This window comes from Vidua chalybeata, chromosome 19 (genome assembly GCF_026979565.1).
Source record: "Vidua chalybeata isolate OUT-0048 chromosome 19, bVidCha1 merged haplotype, whole genome shotgun sequence".
Taxonomy (NCBI): domain Eukaryota; kingdom Metazoa; phylum Chordata; class Aves; order Passeriformes; family Viduidae; genus Vidua; species Vidua chalybeata.
In genome coordinates, this window is record NC_071548.1 from 9,501,379 (window position 1) to 9,527,824 (window position 26,446).

At 40.2% G+C, this 26,446-nt stretch overlaps 1 protein-coding gene across 2 annotated transcripts in view; it reads left to right on the top strand.

Moving 5' to 3' along the window:
- PRKCA (protein kinase C alpha) overlaps positions 1-26,446 on the top strand; it is a 147,318-nt gene that overhangs the window by 68,020 nt on the left and 52,852 nt on the right. For both annotated transcript variants that reach the window (XM_053960270.1, XM_053960271.1), the window contains exons 4-5: positions 25,347-25,458; positions 26,179-26,307. In XM_053960270.1, coding sequence (XP_053816245.1) covers positions 25,347-25,458; positions 26,179-26,307 — 241 coding nt within the window. The remainder of the gene's footprint in view (positions 1-25,346; positions 25,459-26,178; positions 26,308-26,446) is intronic.

A 26,446-nucleotide genomic window follows, 5' to 3' on the forward strand; every position in this document is an offset into this window, starting at 1 on the left:
CAAATCCTGATGCTTCTGCTGAAGTTAAGACGATGCCAGTCATGATTCCCTTCATAATTTGATTTTTGCTGTTCCCTTGCAAATAAATTAACTGTGGCATGGCCTGTGTAATTGATGAACCTCAGTCCTTAAAGTACCAGTGATCAGTGCTGAGCTCATAAACTAAAGGCAGAATCATATCATAAATTCTGCTAATGAGAACTTAATTGATGGAAAAGTCAGAGATTGATTTATTCCTTTCCCTTTCTGTCCCCATGAGAACAGTACCTGCTGAACTGAGGATGAAAGAAATGTCTCGGTGTTGGGAACACCATTGTAATCTGTATCAAAGCACCTTCAGGTCTGTTTCTATGGCAACAGGAGCATCAGACCAGCAGAGAACGGACCAGAAAGGAGATAAAAGCCTCTACAAAAATAGCTGCTAGAAGTGTCTGCATAGCTTTGGCTACTCTTCTTTCTTTTTTTAGAAAAGAAAAAAAAAAAAGCAGAAAAAAAAAAGCCCAAAACTTGGAATTTTTTGAAAGCTGGTTATTATTTAGGTCAAACCCTATTGGCAGTGAAGTACTGGTAGAATGTAGTAAATTATTAACTTCAGGGACATTAATTAAGGAGTTTATAAAAAAGAAAGTCTTAAATCTAAACTTAAATGAAACAGTATATTTTTTAAAGTGATTTCTATGTAACTCCTCTTGAAAAGGCATTTTCTGAATTTTAAGGTCTTCATTCTTTTTTATAAAAGTTACAATAAGATGAGAAATGATCTATCTTTGCTCTGCAAATAGCCTTTTCTCCTATCCACCTAATTGCCTTATTATCATTAAATTGAGCACTTGGTGTCTAATTGCAATGCTGGGAATTGTAAATCACAGACTGGGAGTCCATGGGGTCAATATTCTTCGTCTTTGTGTTGCCAGAGATTGGGTAAAAATACGTGAAAAGGAAAAAAAGCTTTTTCCTCCATCTTTCAGATGGACTTTGGTCATTCCAGTGGGAAAAGTGGCCTGGAAAATCACAGGCAGGTGCAGTTTGAGAGTCTGATTTCTTGGAATGAAAAGCAAATTATGATTGATTGGACAGGGACTCCAGTGAGCACCAGAGAATGGTTCCTTTTAGTGTGCATGTACAAGTAGAGATGTATAAAAATTCTGATTTACCCTGGCCAAAAATAGGATAAAAAGCAACCTGACTGCAGTGATGAGGTTTGAGGGAGTTGGGAACAGACTGGCATGAGAATATATAGAAAACCTATGTTAAATAGGCCATACATAAATACATGGACTGTTTGTGGAGAACATTCTTTGTTTCTTTGTCCCAGGTTTTATTCTAGAATATTTTTTCCCCCTAGAATCATTTAAAATCTGGGATTATCCCAAATTATTATTGCCTTCCTGCAAAAATTATTTACATTTAAAGATAATTTGAGTCCTGCAGTCTTACCACACAGCAGGAAGAAGACCTGGACATTCCTTCTTATAAATAGCTTTGTGAAATTCTTTCTTAGTCAAAATCCACTTCTATTTTCTAAGGTCTGTATTAGTACCTACAGATTGAACTGGTTATGAGTAGAGACACTGGATTGTTAAATCTGAAGCCTGAAGTCCAATTCCTCAATGCATATTAATGGCATTCCCTTTTTTAAACTATATTAAAACTATATTATTTTTACTTCCCTTGAGAAAGAAAAATAAGAATTTCAGTGACCAAAGGCTTTGATTTTTGTGGTTATTCTCAAATTTTTTTAGTTTTTTTTTTTTTCCCTTTGGTCATGTTGATCTTGTTCTATCAAAATTCAGTTGTCAGTTTTGAAATTTAGTGAAGTCAATACTCTGCTTTAATACCAAAGAGGATAGGAGTCAAAATACTTTGGTATTTAGCCTTTGGGAGAAGCAGAACCAAAAAACATAGAAGGCTAGTAAAAAAAACCCCAACCCCACTAGAAATAAAGCAGTCCTGTAACTTTTAGGAGAAATGCATAAATCCCTCCGAGTTTTGTTTAACATCTGCTCCTTGTCTCTCCGTGTGCCAAGAGCATGATTGGACCATTCAGGAAAATAAAAAGAACTCTGCAATCAACAGACTTTGTTCAATATTCCTGCACAAAGGGGACTCTCCATAAATAATACGAAAGGCTTTGGTCCGACACAAATGGGTTTATATTTAACATGTTTTATTTAGAAACCTGCCCACACGGAGGGAAAATTAAGAGAAATAGAAACACACTTTTTTTTTTTATTTTTCCTTTTAATTTGCTGGAAGCGCATTAGAGAGAGGGGTAGAAAATGTTCTATTCTCCCATTCCAGACTAATCCTTTGCTCTTCTGTGAGAAGGTGCAGCTGTTTACTGATCTTACAAGCTCAAATCAAATCAAAGTGGTTCCCAGAGCTTTGTGTTTGGCAGCAGCAAAGCCCTGGGGTCAAACGAGGAGACAGCACCAGCACAGACCCCAACTCCTCCAGGCTCCTCACGAGGAGTTCTGTATCTAAATCAAGTCACTTCAGTGACATAACAGGCCAGAAATGGCTCCTCTAATAAAAGTTTATTTTGAAGTAGTTCTAAAATAAATGAGGAAAAAAGCAGCGTTTTATTTTCTCTCCCTTCAGCCGTCCTTGCACTGCATTTCATTTTCCTGTCGCTCCGCTCCTGTCACAGCATCCCCTCCTCAGGTTCATTACTGCTTGTTTTGCCAATACTCTCGGGATGCACTCCAAGAATTTGGGTTATTACTCACTGCAATAAAAGACCAATGCATCTTAATCAATGCAGCCTTCCAAAAATTAAACACTTCCTGAAGTTGGGGGTCCAAAAGGATCCCATTAAAACTCGAGTTCCTCCTTCACAAGTAGCAGGTTTTTGTTGCCTTCTGAGAACGTCATGCATGAAGGTATCTGGAATATGAGATTTATTTTTTTCATTAAGGCCTTTTGGCAAATTGTGCCCTGCTCTAAAGGGGATGTGGAATTCCTCATCCATGCACACGCAGGCGTGTGCACACAGATATTGTTCATTTTCCATGCTCATTAGTGTTTGTGTTCCCCAGCAGAGCTGCAAGGAGGCACTTGGTGCTTTTGAAAATTAGGTTAATAAATCAACACCTGATATGGGAGTTTGTGAGGGTGTTCTGTGCTGTTCAAAATACAAGATATTTACTATTTGCACTGGATTTTTGTTATGCAGTTGTGTGTCTACTTATGCAGAGATGCCATATATCTAAAAGTATTTATGGCATATATTTATTTTAAACACACTGCAGTTCCACAAATACCTGGGTGGAAAAAACCTGCAGTACTGAAAGTTATGTGGCTCAGCATTCCAGTTTTAAGAAATCACTTGTTTGTCAGGGGAAAGCTCAGTAAAAATGTGAACTGCTCTTAACTGCAGTTCAAATTCTGAGATTTGCAGAATGTTCAGAATGCAAGGTACTGTTTGGAAGTCTGGAGAGTAAAGAGAAATTCAGGGAAAGGTCTGGGAAGTAGTGGGTTTCCAAGCATTTCTAACATTTGTACAAAATTTGCATCTGAGTCAGTGGGAGTCTTTGGTGCTTAATGAACTGTGCTTGATTTACAAACTTGGTTATTTAAACTGTTTCTTTAACGCAGAAATAAAGAGTGTGTGAGATTTACAACTGCAAGAAAAGCTAAAAAGATGCCAAATAAACTGTGCTGCATCTATTCTGCTCAGAGCCCTCAGGAAAACGTTGATTATACAAAAGTGTTCAGAGCATTTCCTACAAAATCCCAGGCAGGAAGAGCTCTGGCTTTGGTGGTGATGGCACCAACTGCTGGAGAAATGATAGGGAGTGATGCCTAATAAAACCAGATAAAAAATTTATACTTCATTTAGTAGGAAATGGAATTGGAGATGCTGCCGTGGGTTTCGGGTGTCCTCCCGCAGTCCTTGGCATTTAGGAGACTCAAAAAACCGCGGCAAGGAGAAATTCCTTCTGCAGGTGTGGAACTGGGGTCTCTGTTCCTGCAGTCACCACCATCAGCTGGGCATTTGCTGCAGTTTATTTGAGTAAATGTGCCCATCATCCCCATCTTTTTTGCCTAAAATACAGAGCTCAGTTGTCACCCCATCTTTTTTTTATAAGCTTTGCAGCTTTTGTATATGTTTTATTCATTGAGATTAAAAAGAGGTGGAGTTGTAAATAAGGCCAGTGGCAGGAAACTGTTGGTTCAAAAAGCTTCCTGGAATAATAATTTCAAAAAGCAGAATAGGGAAAACAGCTTTAACTGGATTTCTCCAGTCTTCCCAGCCTTGTGCAAAATCATCTGCCTATAGCCAGTTTTTAAAAGACTGTTAATGTTATTCTGGCTTAAAAGATGATGACTTAGAAGTGAAGTTTGTCAATAAAGCAAGAAAACAAATAGGTAGTAATCGAAAAAACAAAGGAAAAAAAAGAATTATGTCCTTGCTAATGATAGTCCATAATTAGATCTCCTTAATGGATGGGTAGAATAATCTATTTAATTGTAACTATAGTTTGTGATAGATTACTGTGCCTTATTGTATTATGTCCCTGTAATGAAAGAACCAGCATTACTTTTGTAGTAAATAAATGTTTCTCAGAATGTATTTTTCAATTTTCTCAATTTACCCATCATTTACGTAGGGCCTCGTGAAGTTTTTCCTTATTCTTTCTAATGGGACTAATCTTTTGATCCTTTGATAGAAATTGCTCCAATTTCTCAGTTATGCAGCAAAGGTTTCTGCCTTATATATTTTCAAGTATATGTTGCTATTTAGTGATTTATCCTTCACTGGCAAGTTGAAATGTTCTTTATCTACAGCCTAATTAAACTAAACCATATACCATCTGTGTCTAGTTCAATTAAAACAAATTGGACAGATTGACCTCCTGAATACTCTTCAAAGCATTTTATTAGTCTGCAGAGTCTCTTCAAGATAACTTGTTACCTCCTGAGACAATACTTGCTGTCTGCTTGAAAAAAGCTGGGGAAAAAAATGCCAGTTATTTTTTTTTTTTAAAGAAGTTAAGTGGATTGTGCTGAACTGGCTGGTGCTGCATGAAAATGAAAAAGAAATGTTCATATTTTCATTTAAAACCAAAGAAAAGAGTGAAACCCCTGTGGAGGTACATCGGGTGGAAAGGAGCAGTACAACCAGTCCAAGCAGTCTTTGACACCCTCCTTTAATGGCATTTCATCTCAGCCTTTATTCTCCTTGAGCTCTTTGCTGTGGGGTTTTACTGGTTTGTTTGTTTGTTTTCAGGGCTCTTTGGGCAGGTGAGGGTGAAAGGACCAGTTTTCCACAAGGAATAACAAAGCTGCCCTTACTGCAGACAGAATATTTTACTTGGCCAACAGAAATGTTCCTTTTGTATCCTGACTTGGCAGATGCTCCATACGATGCCTAAAACGGGGAGATGTGAAAATCCTGACATGTTTCAGTATTTCCTCTCTAACTTTTCTAATGATAATCAATAGTGTTGAATTATTCCACTACATCTGTGCTTTAGGTGGTGTCCTAAGTTTTATGCCTATCTAAGGGATTTCTGGGCATGTCCTCTTGATAAACAGCAGAAGATAAAACCAGTAAAGTGTGGGGACTGCTGATGGCTTTTAAAGTTATGACCTGCCTTCACTGACTGTGGTGGTCACACGTAATAGTTCTTTTCTTCTCAGGGTAAAATGAAATAAGATTTTTGATTCTTCTATTGTGATTCAAGGCATTTCACTTCAGTGGATGTTGATACTTCTAGTTCATTTCTGTGTTTGTTTCCTCTATTTAATTCAGTTTTTAACAGAATTCATTTTTAAATGTTTGTTTCCCTGTTGAGCCCTGACTCTGCCCTCATCCTGAATGACTGATCAGGGATTCCTCTTCAACACAAACCCCCTGTTTGCCCTTCTCTGGCCATGCAGATGGTGTTTCATTTCTTGCTGGGAATAGTCTCTGCAGAGGATGCTGCCAAGGTGTCCTCATGAACTGGCTGGCAGAAGTTTTGAGCAGTTGACCACCTTTCCCTCAGATGATAAAATCTTTTTGTTTGGCAAATCATTTAGATGTAATGGCCTTCAGAGCTCCTTTGCAGCTCTCCTTGGAGGAGTGAGAACTGGTGAACACAGCAAGGGGCTCAGGTCTTGTCAACAGGAATGAATTTCCTGAGATTCCCATACTTCTGTTATTTATAGTTCATCCAGGAGAGTGAGATAAAAATGAAAAAGTAAAATTTTTTATTCTTCAGATTAATTAGTTGTAAATAACTCTTCATCAAACTTCAAGAACTGTCAGTCTTAAGGAAACATATCTTTAATAGCATGGTTGAGACTAAAGCACTTTGTGCCTTGTGCTGCTTTACTGAGTTGGGTTTTCCTTTGGGATATTCACTGCCCTGACCTTGCATAAACTTGCTGCTTCCAGAATATCCTCTGTGGTCATATCCTGAGACTGTGCAATAATATTCCATCATTTTCTTTACAACTCATTTTAATGATCTTTTAAAAGAAATTGAATTATTCCAAAAAAAAAAGGAAAAAAAAAACAGAAAAAGAAAAAATATTTTTGTTTGTGATACAGAACAGCAGAGAAGACAAGCAGTAATCTTTACTGACTATTTGGGTGATTCAGTGGAGGCTGACTGAGCATCTGTTAAGCAATTTGAAGTTTGGAGACAGCTACAAAATTCATCATCTTGCAATAAAGAGGGACATTTAATTCCATTGTAAATATGTAAGATGTAAATTTACTAAAGCTCCGTGTGACTGCGAGTAAATTGAGTTTGAATTCATTAAGAACTTTGAAACAATCATCAAGTCAGTAATGAATCATTACCAAATGCAAAAGCAGGCTTTCAATATTAGCCCAGGTTTTGTTGAGGCTTTGCCTCTCATTTCTACTTTTTGGGCTGATTCTGGGAGGAAACTGCCTCTGTCATGTCAGGGGACTCAGTGCATCCTCAAGGTTGGACTTCTCCTCCTAAGCCATGTCAGAGCAATGATTCCATCTGCTGCTTTGTCCTCCTGACGTTTTCCCCAGGAGTCAGGAGCTGTGTTTGGGTTGGTGATGAGCACCCCTGAGGCTCTGCAGCCCCAGCCAGGAGGGCTCAGCCTGACACCCCAAACTGCCCAGGCAGCACATCCCTGCAGGGGAAGGACCTTTACACACAGGGGTTTTCCAAACTGCTAATTAGACACAGAGGAAATGAGTCCTGCCTGGATCCCACAGGACCCTGGAGAGAATTCCCACTGCCCTGACCTCAGATGGGTTCTGCACCCCCTGTTCTGCAGAGCTCTCTGTGCCTTCACAGAGCATTGTGAAAATAAAAGGTCTTTGCTTCTCAGCCTCAGGAAATGTTTATGGGGATTACATTTTCCAGTTGGAGATTTGGAGATTAAGGTTTCTGGTGTCTGACATGATCTCAGTTGGTTGGAGCCAGAAATACCAAGGTTATGTTTGATCCCTGTTTGGGCTGTTCCCTTTGGAGCTGGACTCGACGATCCTTGTGGGCCCCTTTCACCTCAGAACATTTTGTGATTCTCTAATCAAGAAGAAACCCAACCCCTTCCTTAACAAGGGCTCCATTTGGGTTATTGCAGTGAGATATTTCAGGCATTTATTTCAAGGCCATGTGAGAAGACTTTGAAATATTCTGTATCTTTGAAAGACATAGAATATTTAAAATGAGTGTTCTAGGAGGTCCTGAATTCTCCAGGGACAGATTAATAACTTCAAGCTAAAATGTTGCAAAATTAAAAAAAAAAAAAATCCAATAAGTTTTTTGTCTCCTTAAAATAACCCAGCTGTGAAACTGGAAGTACATGGTACTAAGTGTTCTTTGTTCAGAGTTTAAAAATAATTCAAAACCCCAGGGATCTGGAAGCAGATGTCTGCTTCAGGAATCATAAGGCCCCAAAACTGGGAGTATCTCCTTGTAGGCATACTGATTTCAGAGTCGTGTGGCACCCACCAATTCACTGGACAAATTGCTTTTTCCATTGGTTAAAACTTCATTTTCAGACATCAGGGGTGTGGTGGTGGTTTTTGAAATTTGTTCTGACTGCTTGGGATAATCACTGTTCCAGGTTGATCCAGCATCCTCAGCTATATCATAGAATCATAGAATGGTTTGGGCTGGAAAGGAGATGCATTTGTATTTATGTATTTATGTATTTAGAGCAGTAATCCAATCCCTGTAGGATGGTGCAAAGAGAACCTGCTCTTCCCATACCACTTACTGTGACATCTCCAAATTTCTGCTTCAGTTTTACTGTCTCCAATTTCTGTTCCTTCTTCCTTTGCCATATTTTCCCCCAAACAATCCTGTCACATTCAGTGACTCTGTGCAGAGATGTCTCTCTCTGAATGGGGGAGCTGTGTTTCAAATCAATATTGCCATTTAACCCTGCATTTCCAAATAAATCAGCATTCTATTGGATTGACTGCTTACTCTGAACTCTCCATTTCATGATGCTGTGGGCATGATAAGTAAACTGGAAACATGTGAGCACAAATGCATGTTTTATCAAGGAGCATTATAGGATACTTTAGGTTAAGGATTTTTGTTTCTTTTTCATTAACACCAGACTAATTAATACATTCCTGTAGAGTTTTTCATCCACAGCTTTTGTCATTTTTCAGTTGTTAACCTGCAGTTTATGTAAAGACAGTTCTCTACAGAGGAGGTTTTAAATATATAATCTTACTTTACAAACATTCAGCATTTGTATTTTGGGCTTTATTCCAGTCCATGTATTCAACATTTCTTTATTTAACAGGGAAATCTTTGATTTTAAAAAGTATTTACCTGGTTTACTGTGTCTGATTAGACATGAGAACATTTTTTCTGTTGGGTTTAATAGACTTGCTTAGTACAGTCTTGAGAGAGGCAGAAAAACTGCTTAATTGCATTACATTAATTACATTCTGTGTGTTTGTTGGGAACCACTGCTTTTACAAGCTTATTCTCTACAAAATCAAAGCTTGGCTCGGTGATAACCTGTTTTCTAAACTGAGGCCTCTCAACCACGGCATATGAAAAAATTAAGTCCCACAAGGTTGCGTATTTTAAGAGACACTTGAGCATATCTGTGCTGATTGTGAGTGTTGGGGCTGAATCCTACTAAAGCCAGACTAAAAAATGAAATTGTTCAGTCAGTCAGAAGGTTGAGCTGCATCAGGAGCAGAAGTCAGACACGAGTGGTGAATGTATTGACAGAGGAGCTGGTAGTTAGGGGAAAAAAGATCAGCCAAGTGCTCGGATAAAGTCCCTTGTACAGTTTTAAGTCTTTATTTTATTAACCTCTCTCACCACCCATGGATCACCAGCAGACAGTGAGGCCCAGCCAAAGCCCTGCTGGAGATGAAGTGCAGTATTAGAACCATGTCAAATATAATAGGGGGAAAAAAAAATGCAGAGATGTGGGACTTCAAATTAATATCTCTCCATCAGGAGAACTGCTGGGGTTTTATTTATGGGGCACTTGGGAATTGTTCTTTTTGCAGGGTGAGACTCAGGTGTTTTTTCTTTCTTATCTATAATGCAGTGTCATACAAAAAATAATAAGGAAGAGAAAATCTGACTCCCAGCATCTGTATTTAGCTGTGAAATAAATGGCTCAGTGGTGGCTGTTGTACAGATAAATGTCATATTTGATCAAACCTGTTGTAATTCTTTCTCTTAGGTATGGACTGGTTTGCTGGTAGAGCACTGTCAGTTGTATAATGTCATATCTCTGCAAAATAGTTCAGTGCCTTCCAAATGGAATTGTTTTGTTATTGATTAAAAAAAAAAAGGTGGGAGACCTTTATTTTGCATTTTTTTAAATTTACTTTTGAGGGTTTAGAACAGTGGTTAACTGCAAAATCTTTAAAAAAAAGAACCAAAAAACCCTGGCTATGCTGGTACAGCTTCTGCTCTGGGAATGTGATGTGGCATGTCAAAAACCAGGTTTGCTGTGACCTTTGAGGCTGCCCAGAGCACTCTGTGGGGAAGATTTCCACCGTGCCTGGCATTGACTAATAAGTTAACTGGATTGTGCTGAACTGCCCGCTGCTGTTTTCTGTTGGACAATTTATTTTACTGGTTGACAGGCTCAAAATTTACTCTTTTTCTGAAGAACTTATTGAAAAAAATGTCGTTGCTGTGGTAATAAAACATGTCTAAATGCTTTAATAGAGCTTTACAGATAGTTCATATAATTCAGAGATGAGAATGTGCCTGCCTGTGTAGGGAAAATTCTGGAGTTCTTTGAGGTGCTTCCCCATTAATAATGATTATAAAATTAATAATAAAAATAATAATACAGCACAGAGCTGTGTTTATACTTCGTGTACTTAAACTTCTATTAAGCTCTGGTAACAGCTTTTCTCTTGATGTTGTGTTCCTGCTGCAGAGTAGCCTCATTTGTTTTGCCTGACAGGAAATATGTAAAAAAAATAAAAATAATAGCACAAGACCATGCTCTGCCACACTTAAAGTAGCCGTGGGAGTTGGAGGGAATGAGAGTTGATAAATTAATGATGCCTAGTGCTGAAGGCAAATGGGAAAGTGATGAATGGAAGGAGAGAGGTGCCAGTCTCTGATCCTGTGATTGACAAGGCAGGCACAAAGGTAATGGCAGAAACTGTGGGCAAGGGGAGAAGGCAGTGAATGAATTAAAGCAAATTGGTGAATTTAGGACTAAAAGTAACAGTGGTTCATGGAGACACATTTGTTTTAACCACTTTTAAAACCATGTTTATCTTAGGGGAGATAATACGATTTTGTAAATACTTAACACTATCATTACTTTTTATATGTTGTAACCATGTTTCATTTTACTGCAAATTTAATTTGACTTTTCTGACTGATATTTTTTTATGAAACTACATTTTTATTTCAGCTTGAACTGATCTTACTTCTGAGCTACAATTTTTTTTTCTTAAATAATGCATTTTTATAGATTTCTGTGCTAGATGCAGTCAGTCACGATCAGCTGTGGATTTCTTGTGGTTTAGACTTTTGTCACCTTGCTCACAATAACCCAGGGCAGGTTTTTTAATGTTAAGCCCAAGCCTGTTGCAGTGCTGGAGGAGAATCTTAAGGCACAGCAATAATAATTGGCAGAGGTGCAGAAAAAGTCTGTCTAGGCTGGGAATTGGGTTTGATTTGGCTTTGATTGCATGTCAGAGTACGTTCACATCAAGGTGGGTCAGACCCTTGCCTCGCCCCAAATGCACACTGAGATGGGGATTGCTGCTGCTCTGCGTGGCAGCAGAAATGCTGAATTAGTGGGGGTTGGTGGTGGTGTTTCTGGTACCAGAGAAATTCATTTCCTTGTGATGAAGGGCTGTTGGAAATTCTCAGATAACTTCTTGGAGTCAGAGGATCTCCAGAGCGTGGCCTGTCCTTCCTCAGCGACTCATTTGCAGAAAATGCTTGAGCAGCTCGTTCTCAGCACCTCCAGCCCTGCAGTGCAGCCAGAATTATCCTCATTTGCGGGGCAAAATCCCTGTTTGTGGAATGGATGATTTGTGCCTCGTGGCTGAGCTGAGGTTTGCCCTTCCTTGGCTCATGTCCCACACTATTTGTGTGGAATTAATCCCAAGGGTGGGAGGTGCAAAGTCAGCGACCACTTTTGGCTTCAAAAATGTGTCAAATTCCAAAGGCACCTGCAAAGGCTGAGTGTGCTGGAGCACAGAAGTGCTTTGTCATTGTCCTGCCTCTGTTTCAAGGCATTAAAGCTGGCCATAAGTCTCAGGAAGGGGTAATGGAGAGGGCTCTAACAAAAATCTAAGCAGCATTAACACTTAGGTATGATCTAGAGTGAACAGGAATATCCAAAATGTGGGAAAGAGGTTCAGATGTTGATTTTATCTGAATTAAAAAAAAAAAAAATCTTTGCACCAGGTATTGTCTTCTGTTTGCACAAGCACTCCATGAATTTGATGGAGATGCCCTGAAGCTGACTGGAAATGCAGCAGTCATGTGAGGCTTAGTCCTACACCTTCGTGTCTTCTGTCCTCTCCACTTGCTGAAGTTTATGGATTTCCCCTGTCCCCTCTGATCAGAGACACCTCATGGCAGTCCTGGGCCAGAGGAACTACAGTACATTTTGCACCATGGTTGTAGCTCTGTTGTGCAAAACCTCTGATCCCTGTGCAGCACAGGGAATAAAATGCACTAAAATATTGTATCTGCCTGATGCAGCACATCTTTGGTTTATTGCAACAGATGAAGCTTTTCGTGCAAACTTAAAACCCATCAATTAATTTATTTTTATAAAAACCAAAGGCCCAGTGAGGAGCAATGAACAGAATTTTTCCTGAGTATTAAATTCTCAATATAAGCTGTAACAGAAGGATTTATATTAGTATTAAGATTTGTCATGCTAATTGCATTATGTTGCCATCGAATAATTTAGATTATGCACATTGTAAAAGTATTATCTGAAACCATTTGTTGTCTCTGGAATGTGAAAGTTCATCTGGAGGGCACACATTGGGTTTGCCTCATGTAATGGCGAGGACACATTTTCTGGGATGAAGTGAATTTTCTTAACGACCCCTGAAATTGTAATTTCTGGCTGCTAATTCATTAATATTTGCTTTGCATTTAAGCTTTTCTATCTTGTACACATAGTGCTGTTAGTCATGGAAGCATTTTTCTCCCATGGTTTTAAATTTAGTTTAATCTCCAGCTAAAAAAACACCTCCAGCTGCTTCTTGATTGGCTGTGGAAATCCAGATGGTTGCCAAAGTGGCCACCTCAGAAGGAAGGATGGACACCTGACTGCCACCAGGATGTTCCTGTGCTCCTACAGGCCCAGCACCTGAGCAGTGTTAGCAAAACTGGGTTTCAAAGGTGTTTTCTTTGCTCCTCATGTCAGTTTTCTACAGGTTTATCACAGCAGCTTTTCCCTTCAGCAGGATTAATATTATGCAATTGCATTTGTACCTGGGATTAATTTTAATAATTGTTTTTGATGCAGCCTTACAAAGGCTTAGCTGGCAGTGCCAGAAAAAGCCTCTGTTAATCTGTAGATTGGTATTACAGAGGAAGAGCAGTTTCTTTTCTTCTTCTTTTAAAAAATTACGTTACTTGCAGATGAGGAATAATGCCCTCACGCTGCTGCCATCCGTGCAAGCAATTTTCCTGGATGCCTGCTGTAATCCTGATAAACATTGCTCTGGAATACCTTTTAGGAATAGAACATAAGATCTTTCCAATTTTTTATTTCCTCCACGGCAATATCAGAGCTCCCAGCTAAAGGCTGAATCTAAGTGATAAATGATGCAACCAGCAGACAAGTGTCCAGCCTCGTGCTGGCAAATTAATTACAGTTGTGATTACAGTTGGCATTGCAGGGACTCCCAGTCCGTGTTTGGTGACTGAATTTTGTGAAATGAGGATGGAGCCAAAAGGACGCAACTTTTCCCCTTTTTAAAGAGAACAAAACAAAGCTATTTATTTATTAAATTAAAGCTTTTTATGTATTTTTCACTCTTTTTTTGGTTTTTTTTGGTCTGTTGCTCATGCATATATGTTTTCTGTAGAAAACAGACCTGGTAGCACTCAAGAGGACGAACTTTAGCAATGATGGATGACAGGCACAGCAGCATTGAGGACACCATAAATTTACACTGACTGGGAGCTCTCAGGCCAAGGAGGAGGAGGAGGAAAGAGGAATGTCTGCTGAAGAGTCTTACTTGACCTGTAAAATCAAGAACTGTTACAGTCAGTGTCACAGAAGAGGATTCCTGGAGAGTTTGGCTGTGCTTTTTTAGTTTATGTTCCAAATAACAAGGAAAATGAAATATTTATAAAGATTCATGTTGCCCTAGTGTAGGTGAACACTGCAGTGTTTTCTGCAGCGAGATTTTCATCATCAGAGACTCCTCTGAGGGATGTTCTTATCCACAAAGTGATTTCTGAGAAATAAAAAGTAGGAATCCAAACTCGCCTTCCCTTTGTTGGGAGCACTGTGCCAGCAAAACATTTCTGTGCAGGCTCTCTTCCAAACCCAGAGCCTTCAGTGTAATCTGGGAAACTCCTTTACCATCAACAGCCTTGAGAAAAACACTCTCATTAAAGAAGAAGGAAAAATGCTTATTACTGAAATTTGTGTCCATGGATTGGTTTGGGATGGGCACACTCGAAATAGCTGGGGGAGGAACTTGCCATGTTACTAATTGGTTTGGTGAAGGCTTTCTAGACTTCCTTTTTTTTTCCCCTTTGAAGAGGGCAGAGTTAATTGCCAGACATTAAATATTTATAGATTTCATTATAATTCATTGCTAAATGCTGGGAGGACTTTTCCTGGTGCTGTGAAGCAGTTCAGGCTCATCCAGCCTTGGGAGCAACACGGCGATGGCAGCCCTGAGGAAATCCTTCTTCCAGGGCTCCCAGCACTCCTCTGATGTGATTAAAGAGTCCTTATTGTGTTCAGATTTTTGATTAGAAAACCTCAAAAGGGTCAAATTTGACTCAAGGGACAGATTTGTGTCAATTCCTATTTTTAATCTGAGTGTGCCCTCAGCTGTGGTCTCAGTGAAACACTTCTCTCCCTGAGAGTGGCATCGAATTTTGGGTTTAAAGCACAAACACAGCTGCCAAATGTTGGTGGATCAGGAACCTGTGCTAAAAGCCTGTCCTTCCTTCAGGGGTTTTACTGTGCACCGTTAACTCTTTTTTCCAGTTTCAATATTGTTTTCTGAATTTTTAATTAGCTAATAAATAGCAACTGCTACATTGGCATGGGAAAATGTTACGGGCCAGACAGCTTGGCTGGGATCTCTGCCATTGTAAGGTCAGGATCTGAGTGCTAAAGCATGTCAGAGCATCTTGCACATTCACTCCTAGCTGCCTATTTATGTTTTATACAGAGGAGTAGGATTAGTGACTTTTTACAAAGAGAAATACTGACTTCCCTATAGAAAAGATCCCAAATGTTCTATAAATACTAACAAATCTGATGTCTATATTCCTTGGTCTGCAAAATTTAATATGCTTGAATTACTTTTCTGAAGAAGGGTTATTTAGACATATGGAAAAACATCTGTTCCATGCAGAAATAAATAGTGTTTGAGTGGTTATACAATGTAAAAGACCATCCAAGGACTCTGTGCCTGAGCATCTCCCATGGTGTGATCATGGCTATGATTTATTGAGAGCAGTGTTTTTCACACTGAGCTGTACATTTGGAGATAAACATATTTGAATCAAATCCTTCAATCATTGATGGGATTTGTAGGTAGAGATCTCTCATGGAATTTTTGTCTCTGGAGGACAAAATTCTGCCTGTGTGGTGAAATGTCTGCCTGGTTTATAGGTGGTAACATTCATATCCCTGAAAACACAGAGCTGAGATGCAGAACAGAACAGAGACATGGGGGTTTAAATTATGCATATTTTACCCTCCCTCCTGCCTTTATTTTGGTGCTTAACCAATGTATAAAATATCAGGCAAGAAAATGAATTATTCAGTGAGTAACTTTGAAGGCAATTTGCTCGGGTGTTTCAGATTCATGTCTGTCTAATAAAGTTTGTCAAATGGAAAGCAGCAGGCCACCCCACAGGTTCTTGTGTGAGGGAGCTGTTGAGTTGTGAAATTCTGACTGATTCTGAATCAAAAATTTCTCAGGCTTTTCAAAAATCACTCTTTCTGGTTTGGGTTTGTTTTTTTTTTTTTTTGCTCAGTTCAGCGCTGTTTTGCCATTGTACCAGAATAAACAGATGGGTCATTTTGTAAAAGGCAGGAAAATTATAAAATGTATTTATTAGCTTGTGTGTGACTGACAGGGATGTGATACCTGCTGAAACATCAACGCAGGATTCCAGAGGAGAAAAATAACGACGCATGTGCCAGTTCTTAACTTGAAATAGAAGGAAAGGAGAGATGCAGGGCTCTGGGGAGTGTCTCACAGGATGTTCCCTGATTCTGTGTAATTCCCTGGGACAGACCAACTTCTCCTTGGATTTCCTTCTCACTGCACAAGGAACACCCTCCTGCAGCACTCAGTTCCCTCAAAACAAATCTGTACAGCAGTTAGTGGGGTTAGCTTCAGCTTTTGGAGCTCATGTTGGTGCATGTATGGATGCTGCACGTTCCTGTTTGGTAGCAATGCATCCAGACATAAAAATGTTTTCCCTTGGAGATCTGCTGGAGTGTGCAGCTGCTGCTGTGGGAGGTGGGAAGAAGAGAAGGAGCGATGTAAATAGGTGGGTAAGGGTTTAGTGAGAACAAGTAAGGTGTGCCTTTACAAATTGGTGGGTTCTTCAGCATTTTAGAGGGGAAAACAGAGGAGGAGTGGGAAATGTGAACCAGTTATTATTCAGGGCCTTGCATATTGAATCAGCTCAGAGGCAGAGGCAGCAGCTCAGCGAGCTGCGTTCCCTATCTGCGCTCACAGCGCCGCTCCCGCTGTGCTCTGGGGGTTTTTTGGCAAATCATTTCAGGATTCTGGGCTCAAATCTGTCACTTAATAGTCGTAAAAACCTTCATTCAAACCATCTTAGAGAGGAGTAGCTGAAGGCTGGTTTGGCTTTACAAATAAAAGCTGGAGTTTCTTTCAGTGTTGCCGTTGGCTGCGGTCAGGAAGTTTGGGGTCACCAAGATTCTTTCTGAAGCTTTCATTTGCCAGCAGTGAACTTCATTTAGAGCTGGGATTGCTTCCTAAAGAGTGGCTGGAGCCAGTTTCATTTGCCTCTGAATTCTTGGATCAATGTCCATACAATTCCCTGCAGGAACAGCGTTCCAGCTCCAGCACACGTTGAGTTGTTTGACCTGATGCCTCTGCCCTCAGGGTCACCACTTTGGCAGGGAAATGGGGCATTCCAGGTGATTTTGGTTTTCAGCCTTTACCTCCTTTCATTCTCTGTTTAGGAGAATGAGAGATGGATGATACGAGCTCCAGCTGAGGATAATGAGGAAAAACAAAGTTGTATCATCTCTATCAGGAGCAAGTTGGCCAGTAATGAAATATTTAAGAAATGATGGGAAGGTCTTGTACTCAAACATACTGAAATATTTAAGAAGTGATGAGAAATTATTGTACAGAAATGTTAATGTAGAATAATTCTCATGCAACTTACTGTCACACAATTAAGTCCTTTATCACTGCACCCAACCCCACTGCAGATCCATTAGAAAGCACAAAAACTCCACTGTAATTTGGAATATTGGACAATTGACCATATTGTACCTATGGAGAAATAGCAATACTCTTCTACACAGCAGGAATTTCTTAAAATTACTTCTTGCTTCTGATCAGTTTAACCTGTATTTTGTAATATGTATTCAAGGTGTAAAGCGTGCTCTGTGTTGAAAAGTGTACCTGTTTGACAAATTAATTAACATATTACAAAATTATAAAGCCAGTAAATGAGGGGTTTAAGCAAGACATAGACAGACTGTCTCTGGCTTTCTAGTACTCCTTTTGAATCCAGATCCCTGGATTTCATCTTTATTGAAATGATTTCTACACAGTAACACGATGGTGAGTTGTGTCTGAAACAAGCTCTCTCTCCCTTTCTCCAAGTCGTGAATCATTTTCTAACAGGATCTTTTGTTTGTGCACTTTCTGTAATTATACTGCAGTTTTTTCATTAAAAAAAGAATAAAGAAAAAATAGCCAGTAAACACCGAGTCCCTTCCGGATTTATGTGTCTTTCTAGTAATTAGGAAATTACAAATCCCTGGGAGTAGAGTCATGCAGATCTTCTTTCTCCCTTTGCCAGCCCAATCAGTTCTATTCTGTAGAGGAAGAACATGAACAAAAGGCAGCAATCAAAATCAGTTGATTCAATGACCACCTGTTTCTTTTAATTAAAAATAATAATTTACTGTGAATTCCAGGAGGGGACTGAAAAATCTGCCTTTGAATCATTTTGAACTGTGTTCACATTGTGCTCTTCTGTACAATTACAGAGAAGAGACAGTTGATTGAAAAAATTCAATTTTCTTTAAAGACAGGTTTTTTTTTTCTGTTTGTGTACTTTCTTAATTCTCTTTAGAGTAGTAAAGAATAAAAGTGGTCTTATTAACACAATGGGAAAAGATATTTTTGTTGTAGTTTTTGGCTGGGGTGTCATTCATAATCATGAAAGACTTTTCTTCTGCAGCACTTGAAAATCGTTCTTCATTTCTGAATGTCATCCCAGCCCTCGAGGCCAGGGAGGAATGGCTGGATTTTGAACTTGCTGTGCTGCAGCTGCTTTCAGGTGCTGGTGCAGGTCTGGCAGAGGCACAGCAGGGTTTGCAATGGCTAAATCACCTGTATTTTTGCTATTTTTGCTTAGTCTTTATTTCCCTACCCCTCCAGCACATTACACTGTTACTGTAGAGTTGACTACAACTCTATTTATGCTCTGAACATCTCCCAGTATGTTCAGGTTTCCCATCCTGCAGGTGTCAGTGGATTGAATGAATGAATTCTTTCTCCAAGTTATTCCTTTGAGTCACTCCAAACATTCTGCCTGGAGGTAGATTCCTGGAAAGAGCCTGGGTGTAATTCCTCACTGAGTAGGAAAGCACACTCATGCCATTCCTGTCCTCCTCCACTGCAGGAAGGAGCTCCTGGTGTGTCAGCCTGGGGAAGATTTATTTGGGTGCTTGCAGGTGGATTTGGAGCTCTCAGGTGTCTCGCAGCTGGGGAGGAGTAACCCCATGAACCAAACCCTGCTGATTTGCCCCACTTTGAGCCCAGTTTGGGCTCAGGAGTCTCAGAGATCCCAGCCAGCCTCAGCCCTTTTGGGATATTTTTTTTGATATTGAGGCAGTAGAAGTCTGATTTTGAAGTCTGATCTTTTATTTCACTTTTCTGAAAGCAATAAAGCTTTTCTGCCCTGCAGCTCTGAGAGGGAAAATAACAAACAAGATTTAAGCATTTCTATATTTTATATTAAAAATTTGTATGATCTTAATCCTTCCCAAGAGTCTCAGATTCTCTTTGCTCCCAGTCTCACTCAGCCAGGGAAGAACTAAGCTGCTGACCAGTTAAACAAGGACTTTTTCCTCTTCCTTTCTCCTGAGCTCTGATGACAGAAACCATATTTTAAGCCCTGGAAGTTCTTTCCAGTAGACACATCTGGCTCCTTGGCTCTTGCAGCTTCAAAGCTGAAGCTGTTTTCTTAAATTAGGATGCAGAGCAAATCACCACTCAATATTTTTGTTTTCTCAGTGCAAAAATAAATAGCAAACAGAGGAGAGTGTCTCAGACAGGTGTGGTATCTGAGCAGGATCCTGGATATTGCAGTCACTGCTTGGAAGGTGTTGAGAAAAGCTGGAGACCTTCAGAACTGAGAGGGAAATTTGCCTGAGGACAGCGTGGGCTGAATGTAGGGTTTGGCTCTGTACAGAGCAAACCACACTCAAATATATTCTCAAATATGTTTTATTAACTTGGTATTCGCTGGGGGAAGCTGAAGCTCTTTTAAGGGAAATATGTGCAGTACAAATTGCAGTGCTTTCCTCGGTCTGCTGCAGCAGGTCCATGCTTCTGAAGCTATTTGGAGGGGGGACAAAGAAAGATGTAGGATTCAGTGGTGCTGTCACAGCAGGGAATGGTTAAAGGCTGTGTTTCAAAGTGGGGAAAACACCTGCCAGTCCTTCTGGGCTTTTCCCTTGGTGAAGAGGAGCAGTGACCTCCTATCTCTTGTAACCATTTGTAAGTAGTTTTGCATATATTTTTTGGTGGTTTTGCCACCCATGTTTTCAGTAGAAACACACAAACATGCCAAAATTTGTGCTACTGACATTCAGGAATTACTTTTTTCTTTTGTCTAAGTGAAGTAGTTGGAAAATGTTAGGCTTTTTTTCCCTGTACACCTTTTAAATTAGTAACTACATATATACATGGAAATTTGACTGGGGATGAAGAATAATCTTGTGGTTCTGTTATGGAAATACAATATGGAAAATTGGGTACATTTGCATTTCTTTGCACAAAATTGTTCTTTGTTGTAGTAGGCCCTGATACAACTTGAGGACCTCACAACTCATCTGCAGAACTCCTTTAGGGTTTTTTTGTAATGAATAATATAATTCTCAGTTGCTCCAAAAATGCTTTTACATATGCATTTTTGCATTTTCTGCTTCTTCATGATCACAGAAATAGCTGTTCAGGTAAGGCAAAAAAAACCTTTTACCAACCATAGGCAATTTTTAATACGTTAATCTTATCTCCTGCCTAACACCTTGTTAACATTCATGTGTTGGCATTGTGACTGAAAAGGGTCCTTTTTCCTTACACCTTAATCACCAGCCCAGGCTCTGGCACTGACAGGTCACAGAGTCACTGAAAGGTTTGGGCTGGAAGAGACCTTAAAGCCCATCCCATTCCACCCCCTGCCACGGGCAGGGACACTTCCACTGTCCCAGGCTGCTCCAAGCCCCGTCCAGCCTGGCCCTGGGCACTGCCAGGGATCCAGGGGCAGCCAGAGCTGCTCTGGGCACCTGTACCAGGGTGTGCCCACCCTCCCAGCCAGGAATTCCTTCCCAATATCCCATCCATCCCTGCCTGCTGGCAGTGGGAAGCCATTCCCTGTGTCCTGTCCCTCCAAGCCCCTGTCCCCAGTCCCTCTCCAGCTCTCCTGGAGTCCCTTTAGCCCCTGGAAGAGGCTCTGAGGTTTCCCTGGAGCCTTCTCCTCTCCAGGTGAGCACCCCCAGCTCTGCCAGCCTGGCTCCAGAGGGACTCCAGCCCCGGGATGATCCTGGAGCCTCCTCTGGGCTCTCTCCAGCAGCTCCAGCTCCTTCCTGTGCCGGGCCAGGGCTGGGGCAGCTCTGCAGGTGGGGTCTCAGCTGAGGGGCAGAGGGCAGAACCCCCTGCCCTGCTGCCCATGCTGGGGATCAGAGCCCAGGGCAGGGTGGATCCTGGCCCTGCTGATGCAGTTGTTGGCACAGTCAAAGCTGCATCCCATGAAAAGAGCTCCCAAGTAATGAATAATCCGATGTGAAACCTGCACTGATGCACCATCATGCAAAGTGGGGTTTGTGTGTTGTAAAATGAAAGGCAGTGTGGTGATTTAATGCCTGCAGAATTATAGCAGGTTCAGTATTGCTATCAGGGGGAACAAAATTCTGATCAAAAGGGAGCTTTTAGGAAGAATTCTGAGCTGTAATGCTCCTGAGCTGTTTTGTGCTGTGTTAAGGCACAGTGTGACATGTGCTGCTGGTTAACCATGCACTTTCAATTATTGCACACCCCCGCCTCAGAGCCACAGAAATGATGGAATGATTCCTCACAGGGGGGTGCTTTCCATTGCTGCTCAATAAAGGAAATGGGCTCATTTGTGCTAAACAAAGGAAGAAGGCAGGGATGGTGGCAGGGGGGCAGGATGTATCTCAGAGGCAGCAGATAGATGGAAAAATGTGTGGGGTTTGGGGAGATGCCTCTGTGTTCTTCTGCTTCCCTCTGCTGGAGCGTGGCAGGATTCCTGGCTGAACCCCTCTGAGCTGTCTGGGCAAGTCATTTCTGCAAACTCATTATTTATTTTGTTTCTGCTCCACTTCTGGGTTTTTTTCAGTTGTTCCACCTGGTGCCAGTGTGTACAACCCTCTCCTGGTGGATCCCTCCCTCTGGGGCTGCTCCTCTCTGTAATCACATCTCAGCTTTGAGACTGGTGGATAATATTCTGATTTTTGCAGAGCTGTGTGGGGTGTAGATGCCTGGTTCATCTTTATAGGGGTGCTACACCCCTGTGTGTCATTGCAGGCTCTGAAACTCTAGTCTATTAGAAAGCATACAAATGCAGAGCTAAACTTTTGTCAAAATTCAAAGATTTTTCAAAGAAAAATAACAAAATGTCTGTGATGTCAATTGCCCAGAAGTTTTTATCCCATTTAATTACACTGTATTGCATTAAGTTGTACTTGCAAAAATGGAGGACTGGAGAATTCACTTTTTAGCAGGAAAATAGCACGAATTTTAATAGAGCACATCATCCATCACTGCTGAACAAGTACTTCCCCATTGCTTTCCCAATGCCACTTTCCCTGCTCAGAACTTTGATGGATTTTGGAAACAGAAGTAGGTTTTCCCTTTAGAGTTTCACAATTAATCTATGCCAAGTTTAATGCAAAGTTCAATTCTCTTGCAAATAGCAGCCATTATTTGGCAGTTCATCTGTCAGATCCTGGCTTGGCTCCCTGTGTTTACTACAAAATGGGGCTGCCAGCTCTGCTTTGGGAATTATTGAAAGTTTACATTGAGGAAAAAGGGATTTTTGAAGAAAATTTACAGGAGCTTTCCTTTAGCTCCACAGTTTGCCTTTAGCAAAAAAAAAAAATGCTGAGGACAACATGATTTCCTCTATGATGCACATAAATTCATTCATGCATATTTAACACTGGGAAGTATGAACCTGTATTAACAACTGATAAAATAACTGCTGTTAATAGAAGTAATTACAGCTGGCAATGTAGTAATTATTATTAATATGATTGCTTAGAATTAAAGTGTGAGGTATAGATTCAAGGGTAGTTCTAAGTGCATGAGAAATCCTTGTAAATATGGGAAGTTGAAAAATGTTGTCATCTATGATAGGTGGATAGTGATCTCTGGGCTTTCTCTAGATGGTCTTGGACTTGCTTCCTAAATAACAGTACCTTCTGGACTTCAAGTTACCAAAAAAAAAAAACTCAAAAAACATTTGATTGAAGCAGAAAATAGGATAAAATACTGATGAAGAATGTATTCTCTTATGTGTCAGGCTTTAAATGTTTTTTTAGGACATTCTATTAAAGGGATCTTAAAAGACAGATTTCCTACAAAGTTTCCAGTTCAGGAGTAGTTTTGGTGCTATTTTCCATTGTCCTCTTCTTGTTATGAAGGACTTTGTGTGTGCATATAAAATAATAGCTAATAAGTCAGAACATATTTGTTTCTCCTTACAAAATCTAATCCATATCAAAATTGTTGATTTGAAAGGCCCCACAGCTGGAATTTTCAAACAAGAATAGAAAACTAAGATTCAGTATAGAAAGCAAACACTGATTCAGATTATATCCATTGAGTCCTACAGGGCTCAAAACTCAACTCACACTCCGAAAGTTTGATCCAGCTTGATTTATTTATTTATTCATGTGGCTGGTTTTTGTTGTTTTCTAAGAATGCTTTTCCTGGGATTTTGTAGCCACACAGAGCTTCATAGTCAGGCATGAGCCCTCACTTCTGTTGGTTCTCAGTGGGTGCAGAACATTGTCCTTACATGTCACAACATTTGTAAGCCACACACACCCCTGCTTAACTTAATTCCAGCACATTCCATTGTTTGGAATGAAATTATTTGGCAGTGCTCCATAATTTCAGTCTAATACACAGGTTCACTTTATTTAGTAGACATTGACTGTAATAATTTCCTCCCCCTCTATACCATTACTTTATACTAATAAATAGCACTTGTGCCAGATGTGAAACACAACCTTAAAACTGTTTATTCTTAGGAGCTGTGGCTTTTGTCCTTCTCAGCCACAGATGTCTTACCAGAGTCATGTTTAAGTGTAGATATTTGTAAGGCAACAAGTCCCCTTCTGTCATCTAAACAAAACAATTTAGGGAAGAATTAACTTCCCAACTGTGGTTTAAATTGTTTGGAAGGCACATAGTCACCGAGCCACCAGAGAGCCCTTCTGCACAGCCACGTTCCCATGACCCTGAGCCACCAGGCCCGTGGCTGTGCCTTTAATAAATAATGAAGCAGATGTTCTCTGGAGCCCTGGCTGTCACTCCATTGAGGTTCACTGTGTTTACAAAATAAATACAGTTGGTAGCAGTTTGCATTTCGTGTCTCAGGCTGTACAACGAGCAGAATTATTGAAATAGTTTTGACTGGAATTTGTGATGTAAAGTCTTTACTTGTTATCCTGCGTGCTCTATGATTTCTTTCCATACAGTGAAAAGTAGTGGTTATAGATTCACTGCAGAACTCACAATCAATACCAAAATGAATTCACATAAAGAATGCTACCAAAACCCTAAAAACCTTCACAAAGGATAATATGGCAAAATAGTAAAATTTGAAGGCAAAGTTTTGCCTTCTCATAGACATATTTTTGTGAGAATTACTAATCAAAGCTCCCAAATTTCTTCAGAAAGCACTTATACTAGAGAGGCCTTTTCATTTTGAGGAAAGATTCAGCAGGTTTTCCCTTTTGAGTAACATGCTGGGCTTCCCTTTTGATTTTTTGGAAAGCTTTGATAGGCAGGTAGATTTTAAAAATCAGTATATTTATAAGGCAATTCAACAGTTCTTACCCAATACAAAGGTATCATACAAAATGTAGACAGAAGGGAAACATTTTAATGTCTCGTTTTGCAGCTGTGTTTTCATTGAGGGTGTTTTAGACCTGGCATTTCATGATTTCCAAGGTCTTTCTGAAAAGAGTTAGCAAGGATGGCTTTTAAAGCCCAGTGTGGTTTTTAATGAAGAGTTACTGCTCTCCCCAGTTTCTGACCTAGGCTGTGCAGGGATGGGTCTGACTAAAGTGCAGCTGGAGCAGGGAGGGGTCATAAAGGATTTGAGGATAAAGAGGGTGTGCCCAGGACAGGGCCATCACCACGTTTGTTTTGGCAGTGCACATCTGGAGCTCTGCAATGGGCCTGGCGTGGGTGAACATATGGAAGATGTGGTTTCTTCCTCTGAAATAAATGTTCCTGGTTTTCCAGAGGGGACCCTTACTCCTACAGAAACAGCAGATGCCTTTGGATGTGTCGAGTGTTTAAGTGATTTGGGTGTATTCCCTTTCACTGGGCCTAAATTAGGAAACATTTCCAAGCTGTTGGCGGCCTTAAAATGTCCTCACTCTTAAGTTTCTCTGCTCAAAAATCAGATGGGTACAGCAATCTCTGTAAAACATTTACCATATGCCAAGTTAGAATTCATTCCCTTTCATTCACAACAATAGAGATTATAAAGTTGCAGCATTTCAAGATGATCCCATCTGTAAAATCCTGATTTTACAGTTGTTGGAATGTATTCCAGATTAGCCCATGGACAGTTTCTTCTCAGTTCTCCTGCTGTATTTTGTGTCACATTTCAGAACAGTGACAGTAACACTCTGTAATTAGTCTATGAGTCCTCAGCCACAGGCTGAAATAAATGTCATTAAATTTTATGTATGTGAGCAGTCAGTAAATGAATTTTAGTGTCCATAAAACATGGGAACAAGCCTGAGCTGATGCATTTTTTCTTACAGCACCATAAAAAGGAGAATTAGGAATTGAGGGCAACGTGCCTATGCCAGTGCAGGTACCACTGCAAGGCTGTGAACAAGATGCACACCGAAACGTAGTTTCCTGCAGCATAATTTGCAAAGCTGGAAAGCTTTTGGTATTTGAAGTAATAAATTAAAGGTGTGTCAATTTATCTTTCAGGACTCAGAATCTGTGTTTTTTTTGCCTGCAGGATCCCAGAAGCAAGCACAAGTTCAAGATCCACACCTATGGGAGCCCCACCTTCTGTGACCATTGTGGGTCTCTGCTCTACGGGCTCCTGCACCAGGGGATGAAATGTGACAGTGAGTGAAGTTTTCCTTCTGCTGCCAGAGGGCTGTTCTAGAAAGGAAGTGGAAGCCCTGGATAACAGCTTCTTACTTCGTTTCTCTGGAAAATACAATTTCAAATGTCAGCTATTTATAGTCTTGGTATATTTCAAGTGGGTATTTCAGTACTATAATAACTTAGTAATTAAAATCACCTCTTCTGCTGAGAACATGGTGTACTCAGTTTGCTGTGGCTGAAGAGCCTTTGTCATGGCAATTTTGAGAAAGCCTCTCTTTGCACTGTCTGGGTGAATACACTCTCAAAGACTGGAATTTCAATTCAGTTTGTAGTCAAGGTCTGGTATTTTCCTTGTGTTTAATTTGTCTTGGAAGACTCCCACTATCAAAACCAAATAATCAATTAAACCCGCCTTCCTTCATTGCTGACGTGAATGCTCTGTTTTCTTAGTCATATTCCCAGCAAGTCTTTATTCCATTTTCACATTTTCCCCCCTTGCACTTCATTAATGATATGTTTAGATTTCTGAAGTAGATTATTTTATTTTCTGTTGTATTAACTCTCTACAGAAAGAATTGCAAGATGGAAAGCAGCCGTGGCGTTTGGTTGAAAACCAGGCAGCTGTAATCTGAAAGTCTTGCCAAGAATTAAGCATTTAGTCTTAATTTTCACTTTTATTAGATTTTCACTAAATTTTTAGCTTCTCGTGGGTGTCTGAACCATTTTTATGTCCACAGCCTGTGATATGAACGTCCACAAGCAATGTGTGATAAACGTCCCAAGCCTCTGTGGCATGGACCACACAGAGAAGAGAGGAAGGATTTATCTGAAAGCTGAAGTCACTGGTGACAAACTGGAAGTGACAGGTAAACAGCTCATTTTGGAGCGTTTCAGGTTTTATAAAAGTGTGATACACACTGTGAGTTTGCGTACCTTGGTCAGATCTTTGTGCATTAAAGCTGCTGATGGAGAATTTTCTTCCAGAAAGGCGAGAATTTCATACAG